This window comes from Anthonomus grandis, chromosome 6 (assembly GCF_022605725.1).
Source record: "Anthonomus grandis grandis chromosome 6, icAntGran1.3, whole genome shotgun sequence".
Classification (NCBI taxonomy): Eukaryota; Metazoa; Arthropoda; class Insecta; order Coleoptera; family Curculionidae; genus Anthonomus; species Anthonomus grandis.
The window spans coordinates 33,964,098-33,979,685 of record NC_065551.1 but is presented as its reverse complement, the minus strand read 5'-3'; the positions used below and the strand labels follow the sequence as shown (position 1 = coordinate 33,979,685).

Sequence of the window (15,588 nt, the reverse complement as noted above, 5' to 3'; positions counted from 1 at the left end):
GAAGATGATCGAGGGATGGGCGAAGAGTTTGTAGCTCCACCAAGGTTCGCATTGAAAACTTGTTCATCATCATCCGAGCCCTCAACAGTGATATGGCTTGTACTAGAACCTCCAGCCTGAGATTCAAGCAGATTCAGACCAGGGGGAATGGTTTCTTCCCTCTCATGCTTAGTCGCATCTAATTTAGCCAGCAAGGTCAACACCATCCCCACAAGTTCTGACTTAGATTTTCCCTTGTCCTCTGTCGAGGGCACAAAGCAGAAAAATATAGAAAAGTGGTGGTTGCATATAAACTGATAGAAATTCCTCTGACTCCATGAAGGTATGAGATTCGAAAATGTCTTAAACATAGTTTAAAAATGCCCGAATTTGACGTATGTCATCAACATTTATTATTCTCTGTCTCACTCTTACCCATACGTTGATGATGGTCAAACGAACTGTCATTTACGATCCAATCTCTGTCGCACCTATTTGCCATAAGCTTATCCTTGTCTGGCACATTATATTACGGAAAGAAATTATAAAATAAAACATTTTGCTCTTATTGGTTAGAATGCTGTGAATCTGTGACATATTTAAATATTTACCGGGAAAAACTTCGATATTGTTTTCACGTGATAGTGAGCGGACATTTTAATTTTTTCTGGTAATACCCCAACTTCCAGTAATAATTACTCAAGGACAAAAGAACAATCAAGGGTTACTGTCTCATTTATCGGCTCTCATGCGTATCTCCGTACGTAGTTCCGAAAATATTTTACAATGTCGACGAAGCAATTCGCCGCAACATGCGATTACACTTTACATTTTAAAAATAAAACACTTTTTTTTTTAATTTATATCATGGTACAGATGAAGGACAAATTGTAAAAATCGGTAGACACCCCTTACAACAGAAAGTTTCCTTATCTACTTAAAAATTTCTCAAGTTTCTTCTGCGTTTCCTTCTCCTTGATCTCCTGCTCAATTTTGGCCAGTTCCAGTGGCGTTAGGGTTATATAACTAGAAGAGCACGTTTCTAATTCTTGTTTCTTCATGCTGCTGCGCCTACAGGCATAAAAATCAATTTTATTTTTTAATTCAGATGAGATATCTTACCGAGAGCCTTCCTCAGAGGAAAACCTCCTTTCATACGACTGTAGCTTGAACATTTCTTTGTTAATCAGCATGGAAATCCGAATTCGACTGTTTGTTTTTAAGTGAGGGTTTTCCCCGGGGTTAAGGGGAATTACTGATGAGGGCTAAAAAAGTCAAAGCAACTTTAAGGTCCGATCATATTAAGTTAAGCCGCTTCTAACTCAAAAATCTTTTACTCCCGATACCCACCATGTTTTCTTTACCTTCACTCTGGGAGTTTTCGGAGCAGGCAGTGGAATCTTGTACCTTTCCATGCAGGCCGGACAAGTCGTTTGCTTCAAATGGATTTTCAGGTGTTCACTTGATTTTACCTTTTCCAAAGATGACACTCTAAAAAGTGAGACATCATATGGCTATTGGGCAGAGTGTATTATTTAATCTAACTTTAGCTGAACTTTCTCCAGTTCGCTTGTTTCATTATTTGTGGGCTCTTTGAGGCCGTCATCCTTTTCGATCATTATAGCGGTGACTTCTTCTGGTATTTTGATCGGTTGCAAATGGGGACGGTCTGCAATGCTACCTAAGAAAAAATAAACATGTCTCAATGGATTAACTGTAATGGGCCTACCAATAGAAGTGATAGAAGTTTAGTGGGCCATGTACGCAAAATGGTATGTGTCAAAACGCGGATCAAGCGTCAGTTGTGTTAAGTATACTTTGACATTTCATCATGAATCGTTTAAATCAAGAGCAACGTATAGCTATCGTGAAAAGGTATTACGAAAATGCGCAATCGGTTAGGGCCTGTTATCGTGCTCTTAGAGAAGATTTTGGCCATCGTGGACGGCCTTCTGAGCTTGCAATAAGGCGCACAATTAATAAGTTTGAACGGGAGTACACTCTTCTGGATAATAAGCCACCAACGCGACAAATGAAAATATCGCCGCTGCAAGAGAAAGTGTTGACGCGAATAACAATGTGTCTGTTTTGCGCCGTTCTCAGCAATTAGGCATTTCACCAATGTCTCTGTGGCACATTTTGAAGAAAGACTTAGGCCTACATCCATATAAGATGGTTCTAACTCAAGAATTGAAGCCTGCTGACCATGGTTTGCGAAGAACGTTTACCGACTGGGCCCTGTGCCGATTTTGGGAAACAAATCATCTTTTCAGATGAAGCCAATTTTTTGTCTTAGTGGCGTTGTCAATACGCAAAATTGCCGCTTCTGGTGTCAGAACAATCCCCAGAAATTAGTACAGGTGCCATTACACCCGTTAAAAGTGACTGTGTGGTGTGGTTTGCATGTCGGTGGAATTATCGGTCCATACTTTTTTGAGGATGCAGGGGGGGCGTACTGTGACAGTCAACGGAGAGCGCTACCGCGACATGATAACAAACTTTCTTTGGCCTGCAATTGATGGTGATGGAGACTTCGAACAGAATTGGTTTCAACAGGACGGAGCAACATCACACACCGCCCGAGCCACAATTAATTTATTAAGAGAGCGTTTTGAAGATGATCGAATAATTTCGCGACATGACAATATCAACTGACCACCAAGGTCCTGTGACCTTACTCCCCTGGACTTTTTTCTTTGGGGGATATGTGAAGTCGAAGGTGTATTCTAACAATCCTCAAACCATCAATGAGTTAACATAACTAGGGTTATTCGCGAAATTCAGCCCAACTTGTTAGAAAAAGTGATTGAAAATTGGGTTCATCGTCTAAACGTCTGCCGCCTTAGCCGAGGTGGACATCTTAATGATATTTTGTTTAAAACATAATAAACTACAACATGAAACATCAATCATAGAAATTAACCAATTCGTTTTTATTTTTTAGCAATTTAAACTTATATCATTCTTATTGGTAGACCCTATATATACCTTATTTACCCTTTTCCAGGCTTTTTCTTTTGGATCTATTGGAGGTGGTACTGGGTCTTCTTGGCCGATGAAAGAAATCATATTCATTGTCATCGTCTGTAGGTGAAAATACGTGTTACTCGTGTCTTTTTAGTACTTTGAGGGAATATACCATGAAGGCTACAGCGCTAGATTTAATTTATTCGTAATAATTTTTAAAAGCAGACATTTTTTAATTCTTGTCAACAAAAAAATCAACATCTCATAGGTATATGTTGTTTAGATTCATCTAATAACGACATGTTTCTTTAACAAACCATTTTTTTAAATTTTTAGTTGTCCCCCACTATCATTTCTTGCATAACAACTTAGAATAGTCTTGTATTAATGAATAAAATGGAGTTTTGATTCTTTTTATAGGTTCTATAATTGTTTGTTTGATTCAGTTGTTATATAAAGTCTAAAGAGGCGTATACCACGCTTACTAGGCGCTATTTTTCTGGTATAATTAGACCCGAAAAACATTATTGCCAGACAATCCAGATATTTAGCCTAATGAATAAAATTGCAGCAATTGCTTTTTCTTATAAAATCTTAAAAGTATTTGCTTGAAAAGCAATGAATTAAATCTGAAGTAATTGCTTTTGCCTCCAGCAATTATTGCTGAAAAGGTCAGAAAATGATTCTAGTCAAAGCTTTTTCTTAAATATTAGAAGCAATTGCTATCACTTGCTGAAAATGTTATGAATAAATTAAGGAATTGCTTTTTGTAGTGAAGCAATTGCTTAAAAAAATTTAAGGTAGGTCAACCGCAGCATCATTTTGCTTGTTCATTTGTGGCTACAAACCAAGTTTTGTGTATCGGCGTCGGTTACTATGGCTGAATATATGACTGTGCGTAAAACTAAAATATACAGTGTACGTAAACGATGATTTTAGAAAGTTATATCGATTTGACCGTTAAAATGTTGACTGGTTAGCAAATTACATCTTAAATAGTACTGGTGAAAGACGAGGAGCTGCATTATCACCTCAAACTAAAGCCGCGTATCCACCTGACAAACGGAACGTTTAGAAACATTCGCAATCGTTTACGAACACGATGTTGTCGGTCACTCACATTTGCAAACGTTTGCAGGCATTTATTTGTCACTGTTCGGCGAAAAGTCGGTAACTTCAAGGATTTGACTTGTTTGTGGATTTCTGCCTGATTTCAGTGGAGGCGCGATATTCTACGTTTGTAGATAAATAAATATAACCGATTAGTGTTTGTTGACTTGTATTTAGTGTTTATAAAAGTTGTGGTTGAAGTGATTGAAATAACTCGAACAATAATCATTATTTTTATTTACGATGAATATTACTACGGAATGGGACCACGAGCAGTGTATTTACTTAATAAATTTATATAGACAAAAACCGGAACTATGGAATGCCAGACATGGTTTTTATTATAATAAAATTAAGAAACATGACGCCTGGGCCGATATAGCCAAAAATATGAGTGCAACCATCGATATTATAAAGGCTAAAATAGGCTCGTTGACAATTTCATTTAGAAGAGAAAGAAACAAAGAAACTCAAAGTTTGGGAACAGGAAAAGGTCTGTATATTTAGTGAACCTGTTTGTCTTATTTTTTTACATCAAAGTTGGAGGAGCTTCCAGCATTATCGCTTTAGAGTGCAGTTTTTTGTGTTTTTAACCGTTAGCCTGGATCCACATGGATACGTGATCACGGATTTGCGTTGCAACCACGTGACTGCTCTCGACCAATAAGGGTTTGTTATGGTTAATTGCCATTGGTTGGTATCAGTCACGTGATCGCAACGCATCCGTGATCACGTACCCATGTGGATCCGGGCTTACTATTAATAAGGATGGCCAACAATAAAACTGAACCTTTGCAGGGCGGGAGGAGGTACACACAAGCCTATGAGGCATTTGGATTTCTTATGGATAAGAATAAATGCAGGAAATCTGTCAGCAGTACAAAAAAGATGACTCATTCCCAAATAGAAGATTTAGAGGTGATAAATATTTTTTGTTTTACTTTAATTTTACAAGCGAAAACTCATTCTTTACAAAAACACTAACACTGTACGTTTAGCTAAGCATGTTCATTTTGCCATGGAATAGCTCCATTGCTGGAAAAATATGCTGCAAATTCTCACGAATTTCCTGAGGAATTTTTGCAGACTTTCGAGGAACTTTTTTAATATTAGTCAGGGACAACATTTCAGTATCATCTCTCCAAGCACCAGGACTAACTTTCCCTTCTACTTCACCATCCAGAGCTCCTTGTGGACAATAAATATTTGCTGAAGAGTTACTTTTGCGTAAAAAGTTGTGCAAATATATACAAGTCATCACAACTAATTCTGCTTTATGTGGCTCTAGAAGCATTGGTTTTCTTAAAACTCTAAAGACAGATGCTAGGATTCCAAAAGCATTTTCCACTACTCGGCGTGCTCGACTCAACCTGTAATTGAAAATTCTTTGTATTGAACCTTTTTCATAAATTCCTGAATAAGGTTTCATTTAATTATCAGCCAGGGCAAACGCTTCGTCTCATAAAATTACGTAGGGAATAGCTTTCTCGCAATCAGGCAACGATTTTGGTAATGGCAAATTTAAAGCATTATTTTGAAGACGTTCATACAACTCTGTGTTTTTAAAAATTCCTCCGTCTGAGATTCTTCCTTGAATACCACCAACATCGTTAGAAAATTATAATTAGCATCAACTAGGGCAAAGAGAACGCTGCTGAAAAACGACTTATAATTAAAAAAGTCACTTCTGGTTTTTTTAGGGCACTGTAAATATACATGCTTCCCATCAATCGAGCCAATGCATTGTGGAAAATTCCATAACGTTTCAAATTCTTTACATGTCTGCAACCATTCCGCTTCGGTTTCTGGCATCTGCAAAGAAAGAATTGTTTTTTATTTGTATGCGTTTGTTTGCGTCAATTTAAAATATGTGTTTCACCTCAACGTTAATTTAGAATATGCATATTTTAATTATTTTCGTTATTAAACATTTTTTATTTTTGCATTTTTTTTCTCAGGTTATTGCTGATAATGAAGTAGTTGCCGAAGAAGTATATAATGAAAACAATGAACCAATTGGTGGAGCAACAGAACCAGAACTTTATCCAAAAAGAGCCTTTGAACAGGAACCATTACCATCTGTTTCTGCAACGTCTACAAATGAATTACCAAATTCACAATTGCAAAAAGCAAAACGAGCGAAACGGAATAAGGAAAATTTAAACGTCCCAAACGAGGGTCCTCGTATTTCTGCAGTAGTCGATATTATGCGGTCAGCTCAAGACCGGGATTCTTGTGATATTTATGGGGAGCATATCGCATCAAAGCTACGTACTTACAGTCAAAGAACACAGGCCATGGTTCAACACATGTTTAGTAATATCCTCTTTAATGCTGATATGGGACGTTACGACGATGTGGTGCCTAAGAACACCTCTGGTCATCTGTCATCTTCTGGAAGCGTTACTTTTGCTAGCACATGCACTACCCCTGCTCTTTCACCTGCTGGTTTAAGCTCTCATTATTCCGATCATGCTTCACAGTTCCGTACCCATGAAAATACAAGTGCCGTCACTACACTCAACGTGTCAAACTACACTCACTAATGTTCTGCCGACCTCAGAAATCCCTCTAAAGCTCCGTATCTATAAAAATGCTAACGCTAGCGCATCGTTCGCCAGCTATCAGCAACCCTCGCAGCAACCACAACGAAACTTAACTTTACTCACTAATGTTCTGCCAACTTCAGGAATCCTTCAACAGCTCGAAACCTATCGAAATGCAAGTAGCAACGCAACATATACCACCAGTTGTCAGCAGCCACAAGAAAATGACCATTGGGAAACAAACTTTCCAGATGAAAATCCTTACCTAGAATCTGCATCCATGAATGCAGGAAACTCTTTAGCAAACTTCAATCCATCTCAATCACAGACAAATACTAATTACTCATAAAAATAAAATACCATTTATATTATCGCATAGATAGGTATGATCTATACGCTGAGTAAAACCGCACTGGACGTATGTCAAAAATGTCATTTCAATGAAATAAAACGTTGGCCGGGTTCATCAGAAAAAAGCGTTCACTGAGCGCTCGAAACTTTTTACCTTGTATCCAAGGTATAAGCATTTTGATTGGATGTTGCTAGGTTAAGTTTCGGGCGCTCAGTGAGCGCTTTATTCTGATGAACCCAGGCATTGATTTTTGACATACGTCAAGTGGGGTTGTACTCAGCGTACAGACCATACCTACTCATGTTTAGCTATATAAGTAACTAGTTTTCTCAATAAAGGTCAAATTTATTATATGGTTATTTACTTACCCTTACATAGCTCGCTGATGCTTTCATGATGGCGGCACATACTTCAGGAATTATTCTAGAAATGAGCTGCTTCGAAACTCTGAAGAGGTACATAAGACTGGCATAGGAATCTCCTGTCGCTAGAAAGCGAAGTGTGATGGCCAGTCTAATTTCGGCAGAGACGCACTCTCGATAGTTCGTGTCAATTTTAGATATTTCTGGAGAAATTCTTGAGAGCAGCAAATCAAAATCTCTTGGCGAAACTCGAGTAAAATTTTTGAATAAGCGACTCCTGCCAGTTTTGATATCAGAAATCAAATGCATAGAAACTCTAGGTTTTAAAAAATGAGACACCCAAAATCTGTTTCCTTCTTTTTTTCTTCTTCCTTTCTTTTTCTATTTGAGCACAAAATACTAATGCAGCACAGGCGGCAAGTTTCTTTCTACTTAACGGGGCCATTTTTACAATTTTTCTATTTTCGGTTTTCCTCAAAATAAAAAAAGACCTGGATACGCGACAAACGCTCTCAAAATTGCTTTGTGAACAATTTCAAACAACATGTGCTGATCGGTGGGTACTTCGTTTTGCAAGCGTTTATCAATATTCGCAAACGTTTACAAATGTTGCTACAAATGTTAATGCCAGTGGATACGCGGCTTAAGATAAAAATATTTTTGGGAGTATTGGCAGATCCAGGCTTTCAAAATTCTGTAGGTGAAGAACTCGGTGTTTACCAAACCACTATCTGTAAGACATTCATTTCGGTAATAAATGCAGTTTTGGACAAGGCCAATATCTTTATTAAATTTCCTAGAAGTGCTGAAGCTGTTGTGGAAGACAAACGGTTGTGGTCAGAGAAATACCGTTTTCCCAATGTCATCGGAGTGATAGACTGATGCACACACGTAAGGATTCCAAAGTTTCAAGAATTCGGTGATGAATATATAAACCGAAAAGGATATCCCAGTATTAACGTGCAGGCGACTTGTAATGCAGAAGAAATATTCACAAGTGTGGACTGCCAATGGCCAGGCTCTGTGCACGATAGCAGAATTTTTAAAAATTCTAACATATACAACATCCTTAAAAACAGCGCAGAAGAATATGTACTATTAGGAGACTATGGCTAGTCAATATGACTCCCTGGAGAAATTCGACAACCCAACAGCAGCAAAATTATAATAATGTTTTCAGTCGAGAACGCGTGTAATAATTGAACGATGTTTTGGGCAGTTAAAAGGAAGATTTCGTATCCTTCAGTACAAAATTAGAAAAAACACCATCGATTATAATTGCCTGCGTTGTGCTTCATAATATCGCAAAACATCTGCATGATCAAGATTTCATTTTTATTGAAGAAATCAATTATGAAATTGACGCACAAAATAACGCTATATGCCAACAAATATAATTCGTCAGTTAGGACAGCAAAAAAGAGAATTAATAACATACATATAGGAAAAGCAGACTAAATCTGACATTTACATAAACTGTCACATGTGAAATTAATTGGAAGTTTTTCGGTCGATCTGACAGCATTAATTTAAGCAATTTTTTAATTTAAGCAACCCCAAGTGTGTTACCTTGAAATCAAAATTAATTTATTTTTCAAAAAGAAAAAACATTGCACAGTGTTAACGTTGCATAATCGGAAACACCGACGAGCTTCGACCATAAAAAGCCCTAGAGTGTGCCAAAATACAGCAATACAACATAAGTTCATTTCTATAAAATCCAACGTTGCCGCATCCCGAAGAGCTTAGACCATAAAATGCCCTAGATAAAACTTAAATTTCATACGACCTTTATCATATTCGACTTTCTTGGCGTTGGCGGCCTCGTCGATGTTTCTCCGCACGAAGTTGGTGTCCCCGCGTCTCCCGATTTTCTTTTCGGAATTATCCGACGATCTGCGCGACTGTTTTTCCGTATAGAGACCCTCTAGAGCCTTAAATACATCTTAAAAAATAACTGAAAATATTCATGAATACAATAAGAGTTCTACTTCTTACCTTCCTCCGATCCTTTCTTGGACATTTTCGCCGTGAAAACCTTAGAATTGGTCTTTTTCTCCGTAATAAGGTCCTCGGCAGATTTCACTTTGGCCCTCGGGGGCGGCTGCAAGACATTCTGCCTTATTTGCTTAATTAACAACTCCAGACTGCCGGTCACCGTGCGGATTTCCAGTTGTACCGATTTCACACGAAACGGGGCGGTGAGAATGAACGAATCGCAACTAAAATTTGATTTTTTCATGACATAAGTGGGTGACAACTAAGGAGTTTGAACTACGTTCGAAATAATTTTGCTACCAGTGACGTCAGCGAGGTGACCTCGAGATCGCACTTGTTAGGTGACACTCAACTTATTAATGAGGGGACAGTTCAGTAGATCGTCCAAGAAATCCAGTATTTTCCTTTTGGTGAAGAGTTGCTTCAGTGCAACGACGTCATTGGCCATCTCGAACAGTTCATAATTCTTTTCGGGATTCGATTGCTTGAGGGCGTTCAGCACCGTGTTGATCAGCTCTCTCACTCTCTCGTTGAGGAGGATCCGGGTGGCCAAACGTCCATCGTTTATAAGATCTTTACTTTCTCCAGAACCGAGCTCCGTCATTTCTATATAAGGCGCACATGAACTCCGCATAATGTGACCGTCGCATAAATGCTTACCGACAGTATAGATGGGAAGCATGTTCGTCATTTTCTGCTCGTGATGGATATTTTTCCTTTTGGATCTTTCCAGTAGGCGCTCCAACGGGGAGTGAACCTTACACAAGTTGAAATAAGCGAATTTGCGTTTGGGAGGAGTGAGACTCTCGGTCCTGTGGGCGGAAATGAGGTGGAGGCATAAGATCTTCTCTTTGTCTATTTCGTTGTTCGTAAAGAGCATATTGTGAATTTCCTGAATAGAAGTTCTTTTTAGTAGCAGTGGAACAAAGATGGCGGACTAGTGCAAGTACAGTCAGCACCATCTTTGTTCGGTTATATTATTAATAATTACTTCATAAGCGGCTGAAATGTTGTTTCTATCGCCATCGGATGCCGCCGTGGGATCATGTTCCAGCTCGCTTGAGGGTACGAAATATTTACTTAAAGGCTAAAAAAGACTAAATATTAAATTTCTTGTTTATATTCGCCGCAGAATACCTCGTCCGAATGTTCCGCGTATGTGCCGCTCCTCGCATATTTCACCCTGAAAGCCTGTTTGTCGTTTTTTAACACCCTTAAGGCGGTCGTCTTTTGTCGGTCCAAGAAGTTCAATTCGGTGCTCAGGTTGTTTTGTTCAGCGCGATTTTTCACTAGCGCCAACGATAATCGGCTGTTACGTTCCAGTGATCTCGTACCGGTTAAATGTTTCATGCTTTTGATCCAAGAAATATTTGAAAAATGTATATGATTGATTTTTCACAGGTGCTGTCAAAATTTAAATGTATGTCAAACCACTGGTGTCACTAAAGAACGGTGCCAACAGCCCGGGAAATTTGAAATTTCTGAACTTTCCTTTTTTTATATAGCTCCTAACACTTGACCATACATAATAAGACAGCCCGAGTTAGTGCTGGGACATCACAATGAAATATCGGTGGTGACATTAAAAGCTGATATCGATGCCTCAAAAACATCGATGTTTTCCTAATCGATGTTAGTGTCTGACCCAATCAACATTATTAAATAAAACACTTACAAATTCAAGTCTGGGTCTAGAAAGTGCATTGAAATACAAATGCAAAAGCTTATATTCATCAAACTACTAAAAATTAAAAATAAACCACGAAATTCACTAACAAACAAAAAAATAATTTGCCAATTATCAGTGGGTAATTCTCCTAAACTGAGTTACGGGACTTGAAGGGATTTTCCAGATTTAACGCCATACCGACCGAATTCAAGATCGATCAATCAAAATCATCAAAAATCGATCAAGATCTGAAGCATTAAGGGTTCTAACATGACAGAGGCGAATGCAAAGACATTAAGAGTTGGTTTAGAAATTGGTATTCACTTTTCTTGCTCTGTATTCTAAAATCGGTATATTTTATTTTTTTATTAAGAAAATTTATAATTCTAATTTTCAATCAATATTCAGGCTTTTTTTATCAACAACATGAAAAGTGAAAAATTCAAGTTTGGCGCCATAATCAAATTTTTTCCCGCCATTATAACGTCACAAATTTATTTTCGTTTCCTGTTAGTACTACTCCTCGACATTCAAAGGGCGCAACATTCATAGACGTTTCAGTGTTCTTTTGGTTCTTATGGGAGTTTCCTATCAAAGTAGTATTAATCTATGGTGACATGATAAATTTTGGAAGACAATCATCAATCAATACATGCTTTATTGTCATAAGAGTAAATTTTCTGGCAAAGGCTTAAAAAGAGAAAACACAGAAGTTCCATGTGCGCCTCTGCATAGTTGAAAGTTCGGACCGATACCATTTGTGCCCTAGCGTCTCCTTTGCCTAGATATGCTTATTTTTTTGGTAACAGATGGCAGCACCAATTTTCGCAATTTTGAATACCATACTATGTGAATCATAGATTTGTTTGTTTACGTATACAGCATAGAGTAATTAAAAGTATGAGAGGGTTCAATCCTTTAGTGACAAGTAGGCACCATCTTTACCCTAAACTCGATTGCAGCATTCGGTTGCGGTCTAACCGAACTAAAATAATTGACATTTGTCACAGTCGGTAAAATAGTCTACTGAAATACCGATCCGTCATAGAAATGAAGGGCAGGCTATTCAAAATTTTAGAATGGCGCGAAATTTAAAATTATTGACCCATTAAATCAATTTTTAACAGCGTAAAGGCTGTGAATCTCGATCACAAACTCTAAAAAATTATGAAATAGTGCAAGTGTATTAATTTAATTTTTGAAGAGGCTGATAGTGATAATGTATGTAATTTAAGTTTATTTTTTACATTTTTTAATTGAATTCGTTAGTTTTTTGACATTAAATTCATCAAATTTGCTTTTAAGCTGTTAATGCATTAAGGTCCTTCAAAAAAATAAATTGTTAATAATGCACTTTTTCATTGATTTTTAGAGAATGTGAAAGAGATTTTACAGCCCAATACGCTATCAAAAAAAGATTTAATGGGTCAATTATGTAAGACAATATTTTAGAGATTTAAGTATAATATATTAAGTCCTATTTTGAGAATTAAATGCTTGATACTAACAATGTTAATTTCACTGTTATCAACAAATTAACAAGGGTAGGGGTAGAATTAAACTCAATTATTGTAAAGTAAGTTTATAATTTATTGTCTTAAAAGGGATCCTGAGCTGCTTTAGCACAACACTGTCCATGGTATGTATTTTGCTTTTTCTACATTTTGAGGATATGATACAAAAATTACAATTTATCAAATTTTTAATTAACTTTAATTAAAAATCAATTTTAATAACAATCAAATTTAATTAATTATTTATAGACATAACTCTTTTAATATTCATTTCTCAATGGTATACAGTAATAATAATTGTCGGTGGTTCGGTATTTCACTTTATATTTATTAGTGTCGTTCTGGCTACATTGCATACAAGGCATATTATGCAATTTCCCTGTTTTTGTAGTATAAGATCTTTATTTCCTCACTCGGCTTGAAACTATCATCCTTCCTATTTATTTTTTCTATTGTTAGTAACTTTATCATGTTTACCTCGATGAGATCCAATCGCATTAAAAAAATGTGTGTAAATCGAGTTATAAATCATCTGGTTCCAAAAAATCATCAGGAGAAATACAATATTTGAATTGACCTTATCAAACCTCCTAATTATACCAATTTAACCATGGACCAAATGTATAATCTATAATAGGTACTATGTTTGGGGCTATAATAGCTACCTTTAATGTAGAAGGTTAGAAAGATGTAGTATAAGTATACATACATGGTGTTTAATTAGTAATTTCATTCTTTATTATGCCTCTATTTTTAGAGAATTGATATTGAAAATAGTATTATTTTTTATTTCTAATTGATGTCTGGCTATAGGTACGTCTGGAATAATAATTTTCATAAATCATACTTATTTTATGTAGAATGTATATACCTCTATCAGTAGTCTAATTTGAATTTTTATAGGAGTTGCTACTTACAGTGCTGATCTTTATGTATATAATTTATACCATAATAATCCATAGTAGGGTCGAGAATAGGAATACGCCTATTCTCGACCAGTTAACGTAAATCTCACCTTTCATAAATGATAAAAAAAGTTAATTTGAGAATGCTGACATTTAGTTTCTAAAAATATTTGATTTGTATTTATTAAAACTAGCTACAAAATATTAATTATTTTTATCGTTTCAAGAAATATTATTGACAAGGCAAAATGTAAAAACTACCTTTTTCCAATTTTCGACCAAAGGTGACATATTGTCGACCACATTTAGCCCAGTTTTCGACCGGCGGTCGAGAGAACTGGATTTATGTGGTCTATTTATTGACCATAATATAAAAACCATTTTAAATAAATAAATCAATCAGGTTTGTTTCTAAATTTATTATAAGTATTTATAAAATAATGTAAAAATAATACATAAATTTACAAAAAAAATTGGTACTTCTTTGGCTATTAAAAAACTAAGTAAATGCATATGCATATATGAATAAAAATGAGTAAAATATACTTAAGAAAAGAGTAAGAACAGTAAAATTGTAATTAGCGCAACAACTAAAATTTAAGCGTTATTATGTACAAAACAAACAAGTATATTCTCTATCAGAAATGTCATCATAAGATAGTCCAATGAAGTCTGTACATTTCATGTGGTAACACCTAGAACACTTATCACATCCGACATTTTTTTCATCTTCCTCTTAAGTATCACTTATTAAATCTTCATTGCAAGATGAACATTGCAGATGCCCTCGTTCAATTATTAAGTTATTATCATTTCCTTTTTCAAACTCTTCTGGTTGTTGAAGAGAGTTTTCATCTTTCTTTCCTGCCTTCTTTTGAATTTTGTTTTTATTTTTCATTTGCCTGTCCTCTCGCTTCCTTTTTATATCTTCCTCTTTTTGTCGCTTCTCATCTTCTTGTTTTGTTAACTTTAGTCTTCAAGCTTGAGAAGAAATTGCACTGGGAAACATCCTTTACATTCCTATTCTTACCTCTATATTCTACTGGCTTGGGGTATGACAAATGATTATCCAAGATGGATTTTAATGGCATTGCTTTGGGAGGATGCTGAATGTCAGATATTGTTACTGACGCGCTTACATCATTAATTACGCATTTATTAGATAATAATTGCTCATTATTGCCGTTAACTTCAATAACATTATTATTACCCGCTGTATTTTCTGTGTTTGTTTTATTTGTTAAGGCAGGGGAACTTCTCGCCGGATAGTCATTCTCAATCGGTGATTCATTTTCTTCAGACACAAATTCTACGATAGGTGCACGATCATTATTTTTCGAGTTTTCGCCTATATCTTGAGCTTCAGGTTCAGTTATAGCAATGGCTTCTAAATTGTTTTCCAGTGTTACAGCATCGAATGGAACTATTGTAAGGTCTTGCAAATTCAATGTCTCCTACCTGAATTTGATTTTGTTCTGTTTGTAACCTATTTGCGTCTCCTTCAGCAGATTTAATTTCGTTCAATATCACTTCAACATTCATGCCATACTCTGTCAAGGAAGGAGCTAATTTTAAAATTACCTTTCTTGCTGCCATCAATTCTGCAGGTGTAACATCTTCTTCGATATTTACTATATCTAAATGCACGGTTTGTTCCTGTATATTTTTTACACATTTGGTATAATCAACATTATCTGGATTTAAAGGATACAACCCGCATTTCCGAAATCCGTTAATTATCTGCCCTTTCATGTCGCTATTATTGAGAGTTTCTTGGAATAATTGACACAAGTTTAATTTTGTAACACACATATTTGTGTTTTCCGGACGCGCTTGCCAGTTGCGAACAGTTTTTTTTCCATTCGGTTGTCAATGGCTTAAAGACACTTACATCGGCAGGCTGTAACATGTGTGTCGTATTGGGTGCCAAGGCAATATTCAGATAAAGCCAAAGTCATATGCGACTTGTGACCATCAATAAACAATATGACTGGACGTTGTATCTCTTTCTTGTCGAGCCACTTCGAAAAACCATTTACTATATATTCGTAGAAAACATCACTCTTCATCCAACGACTATCAGAGCGCCCCAACATTCAATCGGTTGGCATGCTTTGAATAACGGCCTTTGGAGGACGAATATATGGAAACACAACTAATGGTGGGCATATTGCTCCATCAGCCGA

At 36.3% G+C, this 15,588-nt stretch overlaps 1 protein-coding gene across 4 annotated transcripts; it reads right to left on the bottom strand.

Annotated features, from left to right (window-relative positions):
• Nucleotides 1-809: 809 nt before the first annotated feature.
• On the bottom strand, nt 810-10,732 carry LOC126737713 (uncharacterized). Of its 4 annotated transcripts, none has more exons than XR_007661087.1 (11): nt 10,452-10,732; nt 10,306-10,401; nt 9,975-10,206; nt 9,668-9,920; nt 9,315-9,538; nt 9,106-9,261; nt 2,977-3,063; nt 1,525-1,660; nt 1,330-1,470; nt 1,102-1,244; nt 810-1,050 (listed from the first exon to the last, which is right to left on the bottom strand). XR_007661087.1 is itself a non-coding variant. In XM_050442712.1 (11 exons), the coding sequence occupies exons 1-11, from the start codon at nt 10,662-10,664 to the stop codon at nt 909-911; spliced, it is 1,809 nt and encodes a 602-aa protein (XP_050298669.1). In that variant the 5' UTR covers nt 10,665-10,732; the 3' UTR covers nt 810-908. The 4 variants fall into 4 exon arrangements, 3 of the variants coding, with proteins under 3 accessions (XP_050298669.1, XP_050298671.1, XP_050298670.1); XM_050442712.1 differs by having other exon boundaries at nt 1,344-1,470; XM_050442714.1 differs by having other exon boundaries at nt 1,344-1,470; nt 9,975-10,126; nt 10,452-10,600.
• Between the last annotated feature and the right edge of the window lie 4,856 nt (nt 10,733-15,588).